The following is a 20,151-nucleotide window of genomic DNA, read 5'->3' on the forward strand; positions in this document are numbered from 1 at the left end:
TTGCACCATATAATTTGCTGCACAACAGTATGGCACAGCATATCAGTCTGTTTTAATAGTAATGCTGCATAAACAATGTTTCGATCTGGGTTTCTTTTGAGAGTTTTTCTCGATTAGGTGACATGTCTGACATTAATGTCTCAACAACCTCCAACTGGGAAGGTGTTTTTTTTTTTTTAACTAATTAAAGGACCCAGGACTCTGCTTCATACTTTTTTTAATTACTGTTATCGTTGTCGTTATTGTTTGTGGGTGTACTTTCCATTTTCAGTGGCGTAGAGCTAAATTTACAGTAGAACTGGATTTGGGACCTGCCACACTCCTCAGGGTCACGGTTTCAGGCCGTTGTGCTCCAGCGTTGAGGTTTTTCGGAGCGAACTGGACGTGAGGGCCGGGCGCCAACCTGGGAGCCATGTCACCTTCACCGCCCCCCTCACAACACCCGGGGCGCGCCAAGGGGAGGGTTGTCTTCTATTTTTATTTTTTTTATTTTTTTTTTAATTTACGTTCTCTCACAGCCGTGACATTTAATGGTCCAAGCCGTCGTATTTATCATGACAAAATAAAAGTGACTAAGGAACAAACACTATTGCTGCCGAATGCCATAAACACTGAGTTGTACAAATTGTGATTGAGGAAATGAGAAGAAAAAAAAAAAGGTTTATACTTTTTAAAAAAAAAAATCAAAAAAAAAATCCAATGGAATAAATTATTCATGAAGCCTTGATTGCGGTGTCTCCTTATTTCCTCTCGGGGAGAAGGGAGGGAGAGGAAGGGGCGGGCCGGGGCCTCCCGCCCGCCGCCGCCGCCGCTCCCCTCAGGGCCGTGACGCGATTGCTTCGCGCCGCTGGCAGCGCCCGGCTGAGGGGACCCGGGGCTGGCCGCCGCCATGGCCGAGTGCTCGGGGCTGCAGTTCGTCAGCCCCTACGCCTTCGAGGCCATGCAGAAGGTGGACGTGGTGCGCTTGGCCGCCCTGAGCGACCCCGAGCTGCGGCTGCTGCTGCCCTGCCTGGTGCGCATGGCCCTCTGCGCCCCCGCGGACCAGAGCCAGAGCTGGGCGCAGGACAAAAAGCTCATCCTGCGGCTCCTCTCGGGCGTCGAGGCGGTCAACTCCATCGTGGCCCTGCTCTCCGTCGACTTTCACGCCTTGGAGCAGGACGCCAGCAAAGAGCAGCAGCTCCGGTAACTCCCCGGGCGGCTGCCGGAGGCCTCCCTGCGGTTTCTCCAGCGGCTTTATTCGGTTTATTCGGTGCTGCTGGGGGTGGGAGGCAGCCGGTACGTGCTGAGGGGCCGAGGAGCTGCCTCGGCCCTTGGCTGGGCTGTGGGGGGCACAGACCCTTGGCATTCTGCTGGTATTTTCTGAATACACCACGTTAATCCACCTTAATAGGTTGGCTAACGCTCTACAGGTACCACAGCCCAACCTTTAGCGTGATAGAAGAAATTCCTGTGGAATTACTGTCGTCTTTGACCTGAAAAGCTGTCAGCGTGTACAAAAAACGTGGTGACTGTTGTGTTTTAATCGTCTGGTAGGCACAAGCTAGGAGGAGGCAGTGGAGAAAGCATCTTGGTGTCGCAGCTGCAGCATGGCCTGACGCTGGAGTTTGAGCACAGCGATTCGCCTCGCCGGCTCCGGCTCGTACTTAGTGAATTACTGGCAATTATGAATAAGGTATATTTCTTCATTTCTGGATAGTTGTGAATTTTATATTAGCAAGACGAAGAACCAGAAGGCTGTGCTCTCAATAAGTTAACGTACTGCCCCATTACATTACCACTGCCACTGCTGTTGTGAGTACTCTTCTCCTGATCTTACCTGCTGCACCAAGGCTTACAGTTTCCATTTTATCGAACAGTGGCTTGTGATTAAACTCCTTGTGAACCCAATGTCCTAGAGGAAGTCTTTCTTCCTCAGAACAAATAAGGGTAATCTTTTCTAATGTAATATTTGCTCGGTGTATCTTATAACATGCTTTACTCAAATATAACGTGATTTTGTGATGCATCAGTGCAGAAACTACATTTGAAAATGAAATTGTGTTCTTACTCTTATTGCAGTATAACGTTAGCTACCATATTTCTCTTATTTTTTTCTTCTATATTTTATTTTCTTCTATATTTTATTTTCCTTGTGCGAACTTAACATGTTTTTAGAATTCTCAGGTGTTTTTCTTCTAGAAAGAAACAATAATAGTACTTGTATTGAAGTACTTCTGCTAGTAAATATTTATTATTCTAAACGTATTCTTGACTATTCTGTGTTTCTAGTTACACGTTTTTAGCAATCTTAATACATTAAATCTGTTGAATTTGAAACAAGGAAAGCCTGATCAGACAAATTGTTTCATAAAACTTGTTCAGTGATGATGAATAATGTCTTGTAGGTGTCAGAATCAAATGGAGAATTTTTTCTCAAATCTTCAGAGCTCTTTGAGAGTCCTGTCTATCTGGAAGAGGCAGCAGATGTTCTCTGTATTTTGCAAGCAGGTATATGTATATATAAAAACTACAAATATAGTTAGTTGTTTTACTGTTGTATTACTTTTGACTTCATAACCGTCATAATTTCTTATAAACTTAAAAAAATATAAAACTTTTTGAGCTGTTGTGACAGATTTAAGGTTAATCTCTGCTGTATAGCTTTTTGAAAGAGAAATAAACCACAGGTAGTTTTTTTCATTCATTGATTTGAGATGTTACTTAAATGCATATTAAATGCAAGTTTTTATTTGTTTCATAGTGAAACTCTGTAACTTTTAAAACTTTTTATCCAGAGCTGCCATCACTGTTGCCCATAGTTGATGTAGCTGAAGCTTTGTTGCATGTTAAAAATGGAGCCTGGTTCCTCTGCCTCCTGGTGGCCAATGTTCCTGATAGCTTTAACGAGGGTGAGTTAGTTTCTTCTTGTCCAGCTTACAAATAAAGATTTGAAATAGTTTCTAGCAATAAAGTTCATTCTAGGCTAAACCATATATTGTGAATATTTGAACTGATGAGTGCTTAGCTTATGAAATGTAATTGAATGCATTTAAACTTACAGATGCTGATAGGCCTCCCCTTCTCATCACATTCACTCCCCTCTTTGCAGCCTAACTGTAGACTCACTGTGTGCATGTTGCAGCTTCTCCTCTGTAGGTCACCTTTCTAAAGGCTGACTCAGGCAGTGAATGACTGGGATGATGAACCTGGTCTATCTTTGCTAATAGTACCTGTCCGTCAGATTGAGCTGTATTATGATGTGAAAAATTTGTATTGACATTGCCCTTTTCATATCCTGTACCCTGCAGTAAGATTTCAGTCTCTAAGGCTGCCAGATGCACAGGTTATATTAGATAGAGTATAAGTAATAATTGGATAACGTGTAAATCTGTAAAGATCCTGTAATTTCTCAGAGGAGAAAGACTATTTACTTGTTCATCCTACTCAGTGTTAATCACCAGTTCTTGGAGTAGCCCTGCTAATAAATCATAGTGAGACGAACAAAATGGTTTGGCTTTGCGTTTATGGGTATGTGACTTTCTGTTGGAAGGGTCAGATTTACTAACACCTCCCGTTGGATATTTAGTCTGTAGAGGCTTGATTAAGAATGGTGAACGGCAGGATGAGGAAAGTGTTGGAGGCCGTCGTAGAACAGAAGCGCTCCGTCACCTGTGTAAAATGAACCCTTCCCAAGCTCTGAGGGTCCGAGGCATGGTGGTAAGCCTGTAACTCACCTGTCATGAGACATGATTCATATGTGTCATCCTTATTGGAATGGTAAAAAGATAATTGAGCCTGGACATTTTATCTAGGTAGAAGAGTGCCATCTACCAGGTCTTGGTGTAGCTTTGACCCTGGATCACACCAAAAATGAATCTTCAGACGATGGAGTGAGTGACCTGGTGTGTTTTGTGAGTGGTTTGCTACTTGGAACAAATGCAAAGGTTCGAACTTGGTTTGGAACATTTATCCGAAATGGCCAACAGGTAAGACAATCATGTCTTGCATGTTCCCCTGGTGAAAATTTTATTTAAAAAAAAACACCACAAAACACTCCTTCCCAGTCTCTTCTTTTTTTCTTGAATTCATCATTATGGAGGCTCTTCTATAATGTAGTGTCTGATAAGATGAATTTTATATTGTTGTTCTCTTCTTTTAACCTCTCACACAGAGAAAAAGAGATAATATCAGTTCTGTGCTTTGGCAAATGAGGAGGCAGCTGCTCCTGGAGCTCATGGGAATCCTTCCCACGGTTCGCAGCACACACATTGTTGAAGAAGCAGATGTTGATATGGAGCCAAATGTGTCTGTGTATTCGGGACTGAAGGAAGAGCATGTCGTGAAAGCCAGCGCATTGTTACGTCTCTATTGCGCTTTGATGGGAATAGCTGGGCTGAAGTAATGAATGTTTTAATGCTCTGTGTTTTTACTCACTATCAACTTTTTTTTAACCTAAAATAATATTAATGCATGAAATGAGTTCCTCTGTTTAATGCTGCAAAATCAGCGTTACAGATTTCATTAAAATAAGTCTAGGCCTAAGGGTGTAGAACAGCTGAATAGTCTAGCAACGTACTTTATATGAACTTTGAATTTCTTTTTCTCTAGTTTTACGTTTTAGAGAGCGCTAATGTAGCATCTTCATACAACATTAGTTTTGGTTCAAAGTGTGTTGTACCAATAGGCATGCTAATGTCCTGGGGAAGTTTTCTCACTGTTGTTATCTCTTAGCAGAGATTTTTATTGGGATTCTCAAGTTCAAAGAGAAGTGCCAGTTAATCTTGATATTCATATATTGATAGTAACTTGATAAACAGATTAAATAACAGAGAAAACTTAATCTTTAACCATTGTGATGAGGTTGGAAATGGCTGTTAAATGATCAGTGTTCTCTCCCCCCCTTCAGACCAACTGATGAAGAAGCTGAGCAGCTCCTGCAGCTGATGACCAGCCGGCCTCCTGCAACTCCAGCTGGTGTTCGCTTTGTTTCTCTTTCCTTTTGTATGCTTCTGGCCTTCTCCACTCTTGTCAGGTACCTCAATAAAGGAGGAGTTTGGTAAAGATATTACTGTTTTAACACAATTAAGGCAATGACCTTCAGAGATGCACAGTTTTTCCTCTCCTAATTCTTTATACTAAGCAGGGATTTATCTCACACTCCTGTAAGTGTCTGAAACTGCTCTGCTCACCCACTTGCTGGTAGCCAGTCTTTTGAGGCGAGTATTGGCAGTAGCTTAGTTTGGAGTGGTTTTTGAAGGCTAAAGTAGGCCTCACCAGTTACTTTTCCATTGAACATGTTTATAGCTAAATTCTTTAGGGACCTTATTCAAAAAAGTAGCAACGTAGTTATTTAATGGATGTAGCTTTTTGCTGTGTGCTTTCAAGACAGGAAATTGCCTGACAGCTGGACTCTTGCCCAGACTTCGAAGTTCATGCTAAATATCAGTGCTTATCAGCTGTTGATGCGAAGTAGACAGTGACAGAAAGTATCCTGGTATAAGATTCCTCAAATACTGTGTTGTTTTTTTTTTTCCTGTTAGTAATTGTTAGTTAAACTAACTGTAATTCCTGGGAAATGGATCTTTTATGTAATTTCTTTGTGCAGTACACCAGAACAGGAGCAACTCATGGTAATGTGGCTTAGTTGGATGATAAAGGAAGAAGCTTACTTTGAAAGGTGAGAGCAGGCTTCGTTTGTTTTTAGTGATTCCAGTATTCTCACATTTACTTATGTCTTGTTGGGAATTAACTCTTCCTCTTTGTTATCGTAGCATTTCTGGTGTGTCTGCTTCCTTTGGAGAGATGCTTCTCTTGGTAGCCATGTATTTCCACAGTAATCAGCTCAGTGCTATCATTGATTTGGTCTGCTCCACTTTGGGAATGAAAGTAAGTCCTAAGCTGTTTCTAAAACACACATTTCTCTGTTAAAATTCACTTTCTTACTGTGGATTTATACTCTTGTATTTACTTTAATTTTAATAAAAAACTTTGGTTTTGCTAAAGTACCTGAGTAAACGTATACGCAAGAAATGAGTAACTAACTAACTTAAATTAGTTAATTTCATTACTCAGTTTAGATATGTGAATCTTTTCCTCGTACCACAATGAAGACAAATTTTAAAAAGTTAACAGTTAATAAAATAAATTTACAGAACTTAAAAGAAAGTTAGAACTTAAAATTGGAAGTAGTTTTGTTTGTTTGTTTGTTTCAGATTGTTATAAAGCCCAGCTCTCTGAGCAGAATGAAGACAATCTTCACGCAGGAGATTTTCACCGAACAGGTATTTGAAGTCTAAGCCTTTATTTTTTTTCCTTTGCTTTGTCATTTTTTTCTTTCTTTTTTTTTTCTTCTTTAATCACTTTGGTTTGACCTGCAAGAAGTTGCACCCTCCTTATAACGAAGAACTTTGGCCTTTTCATTTTGTACAGTGATCTAATTACGCGTTTTGAACATTAGGCTGTTTTTAAATAATGGGAAAGCAAAAGAGAAAAATAGTCCAGAATTGTTTATAAATGTAGTATGCCTGTTACAGTTTTGCATATACTGTATTAAACTACATAAAAATGTTCTTCAGCTACCAAACAACCAAAAATAAATAAATGCCTGAAAGGATGCAGCTGTGCAGCTTTGTCACGTTGTGCTTATGCATTGTGATATAGTGATATATAGTTTTTTGTGGTATTTTTCTTGGTAATTAGAACTTTCTTTTAGGTTGTCACAGCCCATGCAGTTCGTGTGCCGGTTACAGGCAATCTCAGTGCCAACATTATTGGTTTTTTACCTATTCACTGCATTTACCAGCTTTTAAGAAGCCGGTCATTCACCAAGCACAAAGTATCCATTAAGGTATGATATTCATTTTATTTCTGTTCTCTGTTTTGGATGTTGACTAGGCTTTGCAGGCTTCATTTTTTGGTAGAATTGCCTGAGAAGTTACAACATGAACAGAATTATTCATGAATCTTAAGCCTATTACCATGTGATTTAAGACGGGACAACATATTAAGTTAGGATACCTAGTTATAGCTCTGTAATCCAGGAGTCTGAAGTTAGTTACGTTACATATAATTAGAAGGTTATCCCTGTCACTTTTCTGTGCTTAATATAATCATGGTCTGAGCGATGTTTTCAGCCAGGACACAAGCTTTATTGGTAGATCTTCATAGAGCAGAGAAAGCTCTTTCGGGATATGCAGTTTGTGACTCCATTCAACTCAGAACAGGTATTATACTTTCCAAAGTCAAAACCTCATTCAAATACATTTGTTTGTAACTAGTTAAAACGGAAGGTACTTGCAAACAAAAGAATTACCTGTCAGCTTTGAAACTAAACATAGTGGCGTGTTTTTTTTCTAGGACTGGATCTATCGGCAGCTCTGTGAAACCACCACTCCACTCCATCCTCAGCTGCTTCCTCTTATTGATGTCTACATTAACTCTATTCTTACTCCTGCATCAAAATCCAACCCAGAAGCCACAAATCAGCCTGTCACGGAACAGGAGATACTGAATGTTTTCCAGGGACTCACTGGGGTAAATGATTTGTTTGTTTCTTTCATGTAGTTTCATGTCAAGGTACGTGTGGTTCAGTATATTGTAGACATGCTTGTTTCAGATTCTGTAAGTTGTCTAATTTTTTGTCTTTAGTCCTTATATACTCGTTGCCCTACATTGATGGTCATGTGTTTATAAGTGAGTCTTGTTAGTGCTACCTAGATTTCTCGGAGAATTGATATTTGTCCCCCTTTTACCCTTTTCTTTGGGAAGTAATCAACTCACCCTATTAAAAATGCAAATTAGAACACTTCTTAAAAATCACAGGTTCTTCCTAACAGGAAAATGAATTGGAAAGAGGAGTTGTTTATCTTGGATTTGTATAATTTTTTACTGATTTGGCCTTCTTAGATCAAAAATACTACGTAATTGAAGCACTCTAGCTGTTTTTGGAAGGAACATCTTCTTTTTGATGGAAGTGTGGGTAGCTTGAATGCATGTTGAATGAGTAGTAAACATTAACTTGTGCTGGAATCCTGGGAATTCCAAGACATCAAAAATACCTTTTATGTTTGAAACTCATTTAAGAAAAGAAAAAAAATCTGCAACTTTCAGCTTGGACCTCCTATGGCTTGATATTTTTATACAAGGTTTATTGCTTTATCCTTCTTCATATTTGCAGGTAAATACAAATTTTTGTTCTCAGGAATCAGGAATACAACATGACCTTTTTTATGTGGTTTTCTATACAGGGAGAAAATACTCGTCTTACTCAGCGTTACAGCATCACAACGCAATTGCTTGTCCTCTACTATGTCCTGTCGTACGAAGAAGCACTTCTGGCAAACACAAAGACACTCGGTATATGTGAATGCATCTCTGAAAAATAGCAATTTAAAAATTTGATGCAACTAGAGGAATTCTTACAATAACCAAAATTTATGTTGCTGTCAGATTGAAGCACAGTATGAAAAGCTTAGATTCTTGTAGTAAATGCAGCACTGCCACAGAAATTAAACAGATAAACTTTCTGCTAAAACTCCATAATTGAGTAATTGATTTTCCAGATTGAAAAAGATCCAAGCTAGCCAAAAAAAAATTATATTTATATAAATGTATTTCTATATTTTAATAAATTTTTTTTGACCATGTGATAAATATTACCAACAAATAACTAAGACTTCTTAATCACTTTAGATATTCATTTGTTCATGTGTCAGCAAACTAAGCACATCTCTTTAGGCTGGCAATTTTATAATTTTATAGTTGGCAAGGCTGAATGATCCCTTTTTACCCTTAAAATTTGGGCTTTTAAAAGAGTGTTGTGTATGTTACTGACTGAGTTTCATTTCAATGAAAACATAGTACTTATATCTAGTGGTTGCTTTTTTAATGTTGAATAAAAACAGTGCAGATTTGAATATGATCTCAAAATCTGTTGGACTTGATCAAAAATAGTGTGAAGATGTTGTGAAAAATCTAAACGACAGGGAAATCTTTAAATGGAAATGTTCACAGAAATTGTTTCCTAAAGGGCTTAGCTTAATGCTTTACCAGGAATGAGGTGTGCTATTAGGGGTTTTCTCTATTTTAATTGAATAATATAGGGGCTAATGTCTTACATTTAACTTACTGATTTAGTCAGGGAAATATATATTTTTTCACACTTTAACTGTTATGTGTGGGTTTTTTCCCATTCCCTTATAGCTGCCATGCAAAGAAAACCCAAGTCGTACTCTTCAGCGTTAATGGATCAGATTCCAATCAAGTACCTCATCCGGCAGGCCCAAGGACTGCAGCAGGAGCTGGGAGGTATATCTGTGCATCAAAGTCTAACCTCCAGGAAGAAAGAAAGCTAAGCTTGTTTCCAGCTCTTCTGCTGTTGGTTGTTTCATAGTGTGCTTGCCTTTTTGTTTCTTTTAAACTGTGTCAATAGTAACTAGTGAAATTACAGATAAATGTAAAGAGTAACAGTGAAAGTTTGAGGAGGGTAGTTCTTTCTAGAGTAGTCCTCACCTACCTAGAGTAGTTAGCGTGGGAATTACCTGAGAATTTATAATTGTTTCAGGCTAAGTTTAAAAGCTACTGTAGGGTCCTCCCACCTTCCCAAAATGGAACTTTTCCTTTCTGTTGGAGGTAGAATTTCAGACTCTAAATGTGCAAGCTCACTGAACATTTTGGCAGTGATTCAGTTAAGATCTGTTGTTGAAATGGTAGGCACAAATGTGTTCAGGTGACTAATATAGCTGTTTAAATCTAAAGTGTATACTTTCTTAATGCCCTTAAAGGCTTGCATTCTGCACTGTTACGCCTTCTTGCAACTAACTACCCTCACCTCTGCATCGTGGAAGACTGGATCTGTGAGGAACAGATCACAGGCACTGATGCCTTACTGAGGAGGATGCTTCTTACAAACATTGCGAAGAATCATTCTCCTAAACAGCTCCAGGAAGGTAAAAGCTTTGTTTGAAGAAAGCAATTCGCTTTCCAAACTGGTGGAAGGAATGTAGTGGGTTTGGAAGTGCATAGTCATTTAATTTCTTTATGCAAACGCAGTATGATCAAACAAAATATTCTGCTGCAAGCTCGTTAACTTGTGAGTCCTCAGGTCAAGAAGTCAGCAAAAATGTCAGAAGTCCAGTTTTACCATTGTCTTTGTTTTATAGCATTTTCCATGCTGCCTGGAAATCATACCCAGCTGATGCAGATTTTAGAACACTTAACACTTCTCTCAGCTGGTGAATTGATCCCATATGCAGAAGTATTGACATCAAATATGAATTGCTTGCTGAATGCTGGAGTCCCTCGGAGGATTCTTCAGACCGTCAATAAACTTTGGATGGTTCTTAACACTGTGATGCCGAGAAGGTAGGCTCAAAATACTATTTAGTTTGCTGTTGCAAACAGCAACAAACAAATCCTTTTTTTTTTCTTATGGACTATTAAAAATACCTTTAAAATAATCTCATCTTAGGTTGTGGGTTATGACCGTTAATGCTCTGCAGCCTTCAGTAAAAATAGTCCGACAGCAGAAGTACACTCAGAATGATCTGATGATTGATCCTTTGATTGTACTAAGATGTGATCAGAGAGTTCATAGGTAAGCATCTCTTCTAACTTTTTATGCCCTGCAGTACTTACGTTGGTACATAGTGAGTGCTGTACATAAAGATGTCTCATAGAAAACTAAAAATGTTCAGTACTTTGAAATATTTTCAAACTAGTCTTACGAGCTTCTAAGATCCATCTTTTGCTGCACCATATTCTTGTATTAAGCTTGTTGGTCTGAGGATTGAGTGAACTGTGCACGCTGTTTGAGCATGTCATATTGTCCAGCTGAGCGTCTTGTAAAACGGCCTTACATGTAGTTCTATTCTGGAAACTCTGAGATTTGCACATAGATCATCCATTTTAGGTTTGTGTGTGTGAATTTGTTCTAGACACTGCAGCATGCTTAAAATGGCTGCTGCCACATGGTGGTGGTGGTGGTTGTAACTGTAGCATCCTTCGACTTCACAATTGTCATTTGACATCCTTCATGGGCCTGTAAATACTCTCTTTTTTGGCTAATGGTTTCTGCCAGTGGGTGCTGGATGTATATCGCAGAGGTAGATTTGCTTCATTTTTCAACTAAGTCTTTTAGCAGTACTTAGAAATTACTTCCTGTAGCTGTCAGTGATGACAGAGGAGGATGTGTAAAGCTGCAGAATGACTTTGATATAGAAGAACAAGCTGAGAATTTTAGTAGTAGAAATGATCATAACTGATAGCAGCAGACCAGCTTGTAAAAGTACTTCAGCCTCTAGCTTTTTTCCTTTTTGTATTCTTTTTCACATCTTCTGTCAGTTGTGGTTTATTTTTTCCCTTTTTGCTTTTTTTTTTTAGTACCCTTCTGTTCATAATAAATGGCTAGTATCATCTCGATTTGTTCTTCATGTTCTTGTTGGTATGCATCTGCCCCTTTGCCTTTTAGCAATTGAGCTGTTAATCCAATTTTCATTAGGCTTGCTACAACTCTGCTAGACTTCAAGTTTCTGTTGATGACATCTTTAATGCCAACCCGTAGGAGAAATATTTAAATGTATGTCCATTCAGCCCTGGTTACAAATTGAAAATCCTAAGCTTCTAAAACTGTCAGAGAGATTTATAATACAATGTGGTTTGAAAGCTATCATGTTAGTGTTGTGGAAGCAGTTGTTTAGAGCTTCTCTGCCTTACTTTTTCTCCATCATTCAGATCATTATTTTGGTTTAAATTCACATAGAGCAGAAATTTTTCTAGTTTCCTGTGTTTGTGAGAAGTTATTCTCTGAAGTAGCTCATTGTTTGTGTACAGTGTGTGCATGCATACGCGTGCATGAGAGAAGAAGGACTGAGTGGCAGGACAGCAGAAAGACTTGTGACCTTTAGTATTTTGCTGTGTTGGAGAAAGCAGCTTTAGTATGGACCAGAGTACAACCAAGTGAATCTTTGTGGAGTTCTTAGTTTGTTTTTACTCTTACTGTCTATTATTCTGTTTACTGAAATGGCTTTATTGTATGTGTTCCTATATTAGGAGCCCTCCTCTGATGGATATAACTTTGCACATGTTGAATGGATATCTTCTTGCTTCAAAAGCTTACCTCAATTCTCACCTAAAAGAAACAGCAGAACAGGACATTAGGCCATCCCAAAATAATGCAATGGGTCCAGAAGCCCCAGAAGTTACAAGGGAAGAATTAAAAAATGCATTGCTTGCTGCTCAGGTAAGGGGGAGGGATGGATATTAAATGACATGAGGAAAGACAATCACAAAACACAGAAATGGAAAATAAATAAAAAGGTCATCTCTTTTTTTTTTTCTGCATTCAAATTGTTGAATATTTTCTCAGGAATTCCTGAGTAATCCTGTTTCACAGACATTCTCTTCTTACTGTTGTCTGGAAGAATGGCACATCTAGAGTCCCTCTTAGAAGATGATTTTTGAGTTAATGGAGGTTTTATACTTAAATGGGTAGTGTAGTCCCTTCCAAATTCTGTGAATTGCATGGCCGTGAGCATTTTTTCTCTGATCTGGATGCTTTAGGGGACCGTTGGAGATATATTTTGAAACAATACGTGATTCCCTTGAAAAGATTGTTCTCATCTGTGATTATGATAATCTGGTGGATTTAAGCTTTTGTTCAGTTAATTTGTTAATGTTCTCTAGGGTTTATGGTTCTTGAACTGAGTTGTGGTTTTATTTTTTCCTTACAGAAAAACATTCTATATCCAGTAATTCTAGCCATTTGGCAGCCTTTAGTTTCTTAAATTGTCATTACTTTGTATTTCGTTTCTTATTTCTTTTTTTATGTGCGCTCTGTTGCTTATTTTCTTCACAGGACAGCGCTGCTGTGCAGATTCTTCTAGAGATCTGCTTACCGACAGAAGAAGAGAAAACTCAGGGCAGTAATACATACAGTTTGCTGAAGAGCGTTCAGAGTACCTCGGGTCCTAAGAGTCCAGAACTAGAGGAAGAAGAAGATAGCTTGCTCTGCAATCTTCGAGAGGTCCAGTGTCTGATCTGCTGTCTGCTGCATCAGATGTATATAGCTGACCCCAACATAGTAAAACTAGTTCATTTCCAGGTCTGGTTTGCATTATTTTAGTTCTTTCATGTTTCTTCTGGTTAGGAGAGAGCCACGTGAAGTGGTCAAAGAATGCTGGATGCTATTGTTGTGTTCCTCACAAATTACAAAATCACACTCCTCTTTTTCCCGTCTTCCCAAATTTGTAGTGCCCACATTTCCACCAAATTTCAGTGCTTTTGTTCGGTGTTGTAGCTGAGAGGGGAGCAGCTAAAGTATGCCTGTTCTTCATCATCAAACACATGCATTGTTTGTGCCTTTGCCATTATTTATACTGAAGTAGTTGTCCACTCTAGGCCAAAGAAAACTGGTGTACTCATCTTGTAATTACTTGTTCCACATCTTGTGTGGTTTAATGTTTTTCTGGCCATGTTCTTGAATTAATATACCCATTATTCAAAACTGTAATTTGGCCTCAAATATCAATTTCTTCTTATCTTTCCTTTTTGCTAGGGCACACTTTATCTCTTTAGAGTGGAAGGAGAAAGGATGCCCCTGCCACAGCAGCTGTAGGCCCTCACAAAAAAGAAGGGGGGGGGAGGCTTAGGAAATTTTTTATATAAATATGTTTTTTGGTATGTGTTAAATCGCTCATTGCCAGATGGTAGTCTCTCTAAAAGCAGTTAATTTGCCTTGACCTGGAACTGATTAAGTGACTGGAAAAGTTGTAATAGTGCAGTTGTGAAATAAGCAAGTTGGGGCCTACAGTGGTGTTTGGAACGCAGGGCAAGGACACAAAAGAAAAGAGTCAATGCAGCTTGGTTTAGTTTGGGGAGCAGAGAGGGAATTTATATGCAAATAATAGGTTGAGTCCTGTGGATAAAGAACTGATTCAGACCCTGGGTGTGTCACCCAGCCTACTTCATGTTGCCTTGGGGGTACAGGCCTGTTGCTTGTCTTTCTGAACAAAAGCAAGTTATATTTGTTTTGAAAAAAAAGCATTAATGCAGATCTAATTTAAAACTTTAATTGAAGCAGAGTTTTTTAAACACCTTGGGCATATCTGTTTTCTTTCCTTAATCCCACAGGGTTATCCATGCGAACTTCTGGCACTGACAGTGGCGGGGATTCCATCAATGCACATCTGTCTGGATTTCATACCTGAGCTCATTGCCCAGCCTGAACTTGAAAAACAGGTACTGTGCAGTCATCTCGTTTGGGAGTCACTGTAAGTAGTTAACACCGATGCAGTATTGGTTAGGGGGAGGAAATAAAAGGATCATTTAACAATAAGTCTCGTTCTAACCTGACCAGTATATTAAGGTAGTATCGGTAGCACTTTCACCTTAGATTAAAAGCCCTGCCACCAAATCTGGGATTGTGACGATTCTGCTGACATGTCTGTGTACACTTGTTTAGGAGATGCTCCTGAATTTCAATATTACTTTCAAGAACATAAAAGCACTTTCAATAACAACTTTTTTGTATATGTTGCCTATGTATCAGTTGGCAGAAGTTTTACCTTCTTAGCTTTTATCTGATACTTTATAGCTAGAGGAACTTGCATAAAGGTTTAGATTTTGAAAACCTTTTTTGGTAAAGATACTCTGCAAAACAGAAGAAGCAGTCTAAAGATCAAAATTTTATTCTTGTGAAAATTTTGACTACCAGGACTTTCTTCCAGAGATTATTACTACTGCTTCTCGAAGCAAGCTTAGCAAAGAGGGAGTCAGGATTTTTTTTTTTTTTTTAAATATTCACCTATATTTTTGAAGCCTTCTCATGATGATTGTTAAAAATAATGTCAAATAATTGTTTATGATTACTTTCTAGAACAATTTATAGACACTGATTTGGTATGCTGTGACAAGGGAAGATTACATATTTGGTTAGCCCTAGGTAACTGGAATTTTTGGGGCTAAAAATCAAACCAACTTCCTAGTTGCTCTTAAGTAATCCTCTTGAAATACTAAGTTGCTGTTTGTGAGGAGGCACTCAAGTAAAGTTAAAGCTAGAACACATTGGACACTTAACAGTTTTTACAAAGATTACATTGTAAATTGTGATGTTTTGTTGCTCATTGTTAATGTTGGAACAAATTGTGTCTGTGATGGAGATTCTGAAAGGCTAACAGATACTTGTTTAATGTTAAACATCTGATTTTTTTAGTTTTTTATACGGCAGCATAAAAATTTCACAGTAACTATTTTTAAGATTTCTCTTGCTTTTATTTTCTTACTATAAGGTGGGGAATATTTACTAACTCCTAAATTACATGAAGAGCTTCGGATTGAAACTACAAAACAATTTATAACTTTTTGCTTTTTTTTCTTTTGCCTCTCACCTACTTAACAGATATTTGCTATCCAGTTACTTTCATATTTGTGCATCCAATATGCACTGCCTAAATCTCTCAGTGTGGCTCGTTTAGCTATCAATGTGATGGGAACCCTACTCACAGGTAAGCATTCCAGCAACTCCTAAATGCATTGTTTAGTAAGTTAGATTTGTCTGGGTTGAATAAAATTTTGCCACAATGCCACTGTGTTAATTACGATTGTAAAAGTAACAATTCTTGACTGGATTTTGATAATAGTTGCTTTTTTACTTAACCATTTCCTTTTCCTTTATAGTTCTAACCCAGTCAAAGCGCTATACCTTTTTTATGCCAACCCTGCCTTGTTTGGTGTCATTCTGTCAAGCCTTCCCTCCTTTGTATGAGGATATTATGTCTCTGCTGATACAGATTGGGCAAGTTTGTGCCTCTGATGTTGCTACGCAGACGAGAGACTTTGACCCAATTATTACACGTAAGTAAAGCAGCTTGTATTTCAAAGGTAACGTCATGGTCCTAGGGAGAAAATAATGTTAATGTTTCAAATGTTTCAGCATAGTAAATGCAATATGAAATGTACTACTGTTATTTTGTAAATACAGAAGGGATAAGGTTCAGTGGATTTATTGTGTTGGAGAAGTTAGAAGCTGAAGGGGCTGGAAGCCATTGGAAATGCACAGTCAAATGAGCTGAGTCTTGTACAACTGTTTAAATCTACTGGTTGATTTTTAGCAAGTAATTCTGTCTTTCTGTCTAACACAAATGTTTTACTCATGTGATTCAGTGTTCTCTGATGCTATCTATGCTATGATATTTGTGTTTAAGAGATTAAGAGGGAATACAAAAAGAAACAAGGAGGCAGATACAGATAAATGGAAAAGACAAGTTGTTGTAGTATCTGTAGAAATAATCTGTGCAATTCAACCATCAACCATCACTGTTTCATGTATTGGGTTTAAATTGACAATTTCATAGCATACGTTTATGCTAGGGGTGTAATATAACAGCTGTATTCATTTATTCATTTATGTTTTTTTTTTTTTTTAGGTCTCCAGCAACTAAAAGAGAAACCAAATGAGGTGTCAGGACTTTGTAAAGATTCACCTTACAAAAGTTGTTCAAGGGATTTTGCAAGTATGGACCCTGATGTTCAGTTATGCCAGTGTGTTGAGAGCACTATCATTGAAATAATTAACATGAGCGTAAGTGGAGTTTAGGAAGAACGCAAATGAGATTATACTGTAGCTAGTCCCATGGCCTATGGTGTCTAAATTTGGATAGAGCTGCCAAAGTGGATTGAGGAGCTGGAGCACAAGAAATTTTTCTTTCACTGGATTCGGTTATGTCTGAACCTTCTTAAAAGAAAAGAATACTTCAAGGAGACTTGTTTTGCTTCCAGTGAAAACTTTTGAGGCTGTTGTGGCAGGTAAATCATTTCCAGTGAAAGTAAGCGTGATCTTTCAGGCTTGCTTGGTTGCACACTGTGCAATTCTGTGATACAGCAATGCACCCATAAAAGGTTTCTTGACACTGTGAAGTAAGAACTTAACCATTATTTTGTCGTTTGCTCAACAAATTAAGAAAAAATTGAGATTGGAGAGCTTTACTAAAATTCAAATAAATGACTGTCCCACGACCTTGCAGAGCGAAAAAGATTTAACTTTTTTTTTTTTTTCCCTTTTCAAACCATTGGTCAAAATGTGAATTCATGAGACCAATAACTTTAAAGATCAGACAGCCTTCAGTGGAAGTTTGAAACTGGTCTCAAAGGAATAAAGTGGAAAAGGTATCTTAAGTTGTCGTCAGGATAAGCTTAAACAGAAATTAATGTTGGAGACGACAGTGCCAGAAGCTACATTTCCTGTAGTGAAAGGGATGACAGATTTCAGCCGTACCAAAGCAGTTCCACACAGCTCAGTGACCAAGAAGGCTGAAGAATCCCTTGTGCTTACTGCGTGCAGTTGGTTGTTCCTTCATTTACAACTGCAGCAGTTAGCCTTGACGGATGTTTTGGGGCATTGCAGAAGGGCGTTTATGGTGCAATGTTCCTGAAGCTTACACAAGCTCTTATGTGAGGCAGCACATGCGTCTGCAACAGAGAAAGAAGCTTGTTTGGCTGTTGTGCCAGAATTGAATGTTGTACTTCAACACACTTGGATTGCTAAGCTTGGCAGCCCAGATTTGCTGTTTCTTGAACGACAACATCCAGGATCCTTAATTAAGTAAAATATTTTTCAGTTTAAGCTAGTTTACATTCCAGAAATAACGGTCTGATTCTTTAGTGTGACTTGAGAAAGTCTTGCATATGTCTGCTTCCTGTGATGGACAGCGAGTGGGAGAGGCTAGAGCTGGGTGGCCGAGCCTGGTTCCCAGCTGTGTGCCAGGCTCATCGGTGTGCCCCGACCGTGTGCCGGCACCGTCTGGCTCCCAAGGATGGTTTTGTCATCTCGGTGTAATGTATGTAAATAATTTCAACACGTGGTGTTTTTTCCTGTCGTGTAATTTTATATGCTGTATTTGTATTTAAATTTAAAAAAAAAATAAAAAAAGACGATTTGAATCGATTCGTAGGTGTTTATACTTTCCATGTGAAAGGGATCTGCAGGCACTGATGTAAGGGGGGGGGAGCAACAAAGGGGGAGCAGCAAATGGGGGCGCAGCCAAGGCCCAACTCCAGCCCCAGGGCGGCTGGAGGAGCTGCCCTGCGTGGTTACCTAGCAACGAGTGCAACCCGGAAGCCAACACGCCCCATCACCATTGGCTCTACCCGTGCGGCGGGGGGGGTGGGAGCCGCTCAGTGTGCGGCTCGCCGAGTGGCGGCTCGGCGCCCTTCCCTTTCAGCCCATTGGCGGGCGGGGCCGAGCCGCGCGGGAGGCGGGAAGCGGGAGGCTGCCGGGGGCGGCCTCGCCTGAGGTGAGGTGAGCGCGGCCCGGGGAGGGAGCGGGCAGGGGGGAGGAGGGCTCCGCGGGCGGCCCTGAGGGAGGTCAAAGCGCCCCGGGGGCTCCGTGCCTTGCCCCGCCCCGCCGCGGGACTCCCCGGGCCGTGCTCTCACCTCCCCGGGCCTCCGTTGGCTGCCGCCTTCTGCCCGCTGTGGGGCGGATTCCCCCCCCCCCCCCGGCTTGTGCTTTCAGGGGCAGAGACCGCTTAAACTCGGTTCCGAGCAGCCCCCCGTTAACAGACGCCCCCCACACACCCCCAGTGTTTGAGGGAAAGCCTCTCCCCGGCTGCGGTGTCAGGGGAGAGGCTGGCCGTGAGCTCCCGGTCTCGTCTCTTCTCGCTAGGGCTTCCTTGGTGTTGGCAGAGCCGGTGCTGGCGGTGAATCACGGCACACGGCGGTGGTTTTCTCGTGTCTGTTTACACGTTAAAAGCCAGGTGAGGGCACAGGTTAGCGAGTTCACGTATCGCTGGAAGACCGCCAACATAAAACTGCTCTTTTATTCTATACGCGCTGAAAACCTGGAAGATGAGTTTCTGTGTCTTTGAGAAACTAGCCGTTTTTTTTAAAGCCATACAGGTCTACTGTGTTTTTAATTAAGAATTTTCAGCGTGACAGGGAAGCTGACTTACTTTTATTCTCCAGAGCGAGAAAAACGTGAAATAACGCTAACAGAACGGAATAGTAGAGTGAACGACAGCACATTTCCCCCTCAGAGTAACTACTGCATTACCAGTAAAAGAAAGGTGTTGGTTTAAAACATCCCTTTCTTAAAGTCAGTGTCCAACTGTACTTTCTCATGGCCATAAAATAAACACTGCAAGCAACCCTTGCCAGCTGAATCGTGCCTTGCGCCGTCTTGCTGTTTTAGCGTCTTCTGCTAATGGACCTGCAGAATGGGAAAATTGTTTTTTTTTTCTTATTAGTCATTTCAATATCCTAAAATATTTGCTGTCCATGGATACAGGCTCTTATCCCAACAATATTCCACCTGAGAAGTAAAAGCTAAAATGATGTATGAATTTCGTTCGTAGTTTGTTGTTGTTGTTGTTTTAAAATTGCCGAAATTCCTACTGTTACTCATCAGATGGCGGTAACTTGTTTTTATCTGTAACAAGGACCGAGCCTGAACAGATGACAAGTAGTATAAATGCTACTCATATACATGCCACTTTCGTTAACATGCTGAACTCTTAGCCCTCTTATCAGGTTAGCAGTTTCTACTTGTTTTTGTTTGGTACCATATGTTGTTTCAGGCTTCGTCTGGTTGTTAATGTTGACTTGTTAATACTGTTTTTTATTGCAGTTATAAACCTGAAATAAGCAGGGGAAAAAAAAAAGCAGCAATGTCTTCTGATGTGTCAGAATATACTATTGGGGGAGTGAAGATTATATTCCCTTGCAAGGCTTACCCTTCACAGCTTGCTATGATGAATGCTGTAAGTAGATTCATGTTAGCATCTGCTGAGCTAATAGCTTATGCTTTGCAGTACCTGTCAGCCTTTAGGAAACGAGTATGTTAAATTAGGAGCCTCCAATATCTTGAGAATTTCAGTGCAATGTAACTTACTGGTCTCTGTGCTGTACAATGATATCTGGCCCCTGACGGGGTAATGTTGAAGTACACTTGGATTTGTGAACATTGAGGGCTAAGAATCAAGTTGTATTTTGTAACATGTACGCTTATTTAAGTAAATATGTTCTAATACAAATTTTATATAATTTTGTGAGAATGTAAAGAGGAAAAGATTTTGTAAATGTCTTTTAAACAGATGTAGTACTTAGTAAGTTTTCACTTTCATGAGAGTTTCTCTAAAAGAATTATACTTTACATTTAAGAAGTTTTAAACATTTTTTTTTCTC

The 20,151-nt window shown here is 39.6% G+C and overlaps 2 protein-coding genes across 8 annotated transcripts in view; both read left to right on the forward strand.

The window, feature by feature from the left end:
• The first annotated feature begins 787 nt into the window (after window positions 1-787).
• INTS2 (integrator complex subunit 2) lies at window positions 788-17,917 on the forward strand. Its single transcript, XM_048074283.2, has 24 exons — window positions 788-1,182; window positions 1,534-1,672; window positions 2,385-2,487; window positions 2,775-2,888; window positions 3,566-3,696; window positions 3,792-3,965; window positions 4,151-4,377; window positions 4,886-5,011; window positions 5,585-5,656; window positions 5,751-5,865; window positions 6,192-6,260; window positions 6,692-6,826; window positions 7,336-7,512; window positions 8,226-8,334; window positions 9,181-9,285; window positions 9,762-9,926; window positions 10,140-10,341; window positions 10,448-10,573; window positions 12,028-12,217; window positions 12,833-13,078; window positions 14,107-14,214; window positions 15,374-15,479; window positions 15,652-15,828; window positions 16,401-17,917. Exons 1-24 carry the CDS (start codon window positions 890-892, stop codon window positions 16,568-16,570), a joined length of 3,579 nt encoding a protein of 1,192 aa, XP_047930240.2. The 5' UTR covers window positions 788-889; the 3' UTR covers window positions 16,571-17,917.
• A 140-nt stretch (window positions 17,918-18,057) lies between these two features.
• BRIP1 (BRCA1 interacting helicase 1) overlaps window positions 18,058-20,151 on the forward strand; it is a 120,440-nt gene continuing 118,346 nt past the window's right edge. Inside the window, exons 1-3 of one of the 7 annotated variants that reach the window (XM_066979409.1) lie at window positions 18,058-18,271; window positions 18,635-18,725; window positions 19,595-19,727. In XM_066979409.1, the coding sequence (XP_066835510.1) occupies window positions 19,635-19,727 (93 nt within the window). In that variant the 5' untranslated portion in view covers window positions 18,058-18,271; window positions 18,635-18,725; window positions 19,595-19,634. Of the gene's footprint in view, window positions 18,272-18,295; window positions 18,726-19,594; window positions 19,728-20,151 lie in introns of those variants that run through there. The other 6 variants (XM_066979410.1, XM_066979411.1, XM_066979408.1 and 3 more) reach the window with 6 other exon arrangements.

Source organism: Anser cygnoides, chromosome 18 (assembly GCF_040182565.1).
Source record: "Anser cygnoides isolate HZ-2024a breed goose chromosome 18, Taihu_goose_T2T_genome, whole genome shotgun sequence".
Taxonomy (NCBI): domain Eukaryota; kingdom Metazoa; phylum Chordata; class Aves; order Anseriformes; family Anatidae; genus Anser; species Anser cygnoides.

Coding starts and splice junctions, on each gene's coding strand:
- INTS2 (XM_048074283.2), top strand. CDS start 890: ATGGCCGAGTGCTCGGGGCTGCAGTTCGTCAGCCCCTACGCCTTCGAG. Junction 3,966..4,150: donor TTATCCGAAATGGCCAACAG/GTAAGACAATCA, acceptor CCTCTCACACAG/AGAAAAAGAGATAATATCAG. Junction 5,012..5,584: donor GCCTTCTCCACTCTTGTCAG/GTACCTCAATAA, acceptor TTCTTTGTGCAG/TACACCAGAACAGGAGCAAC.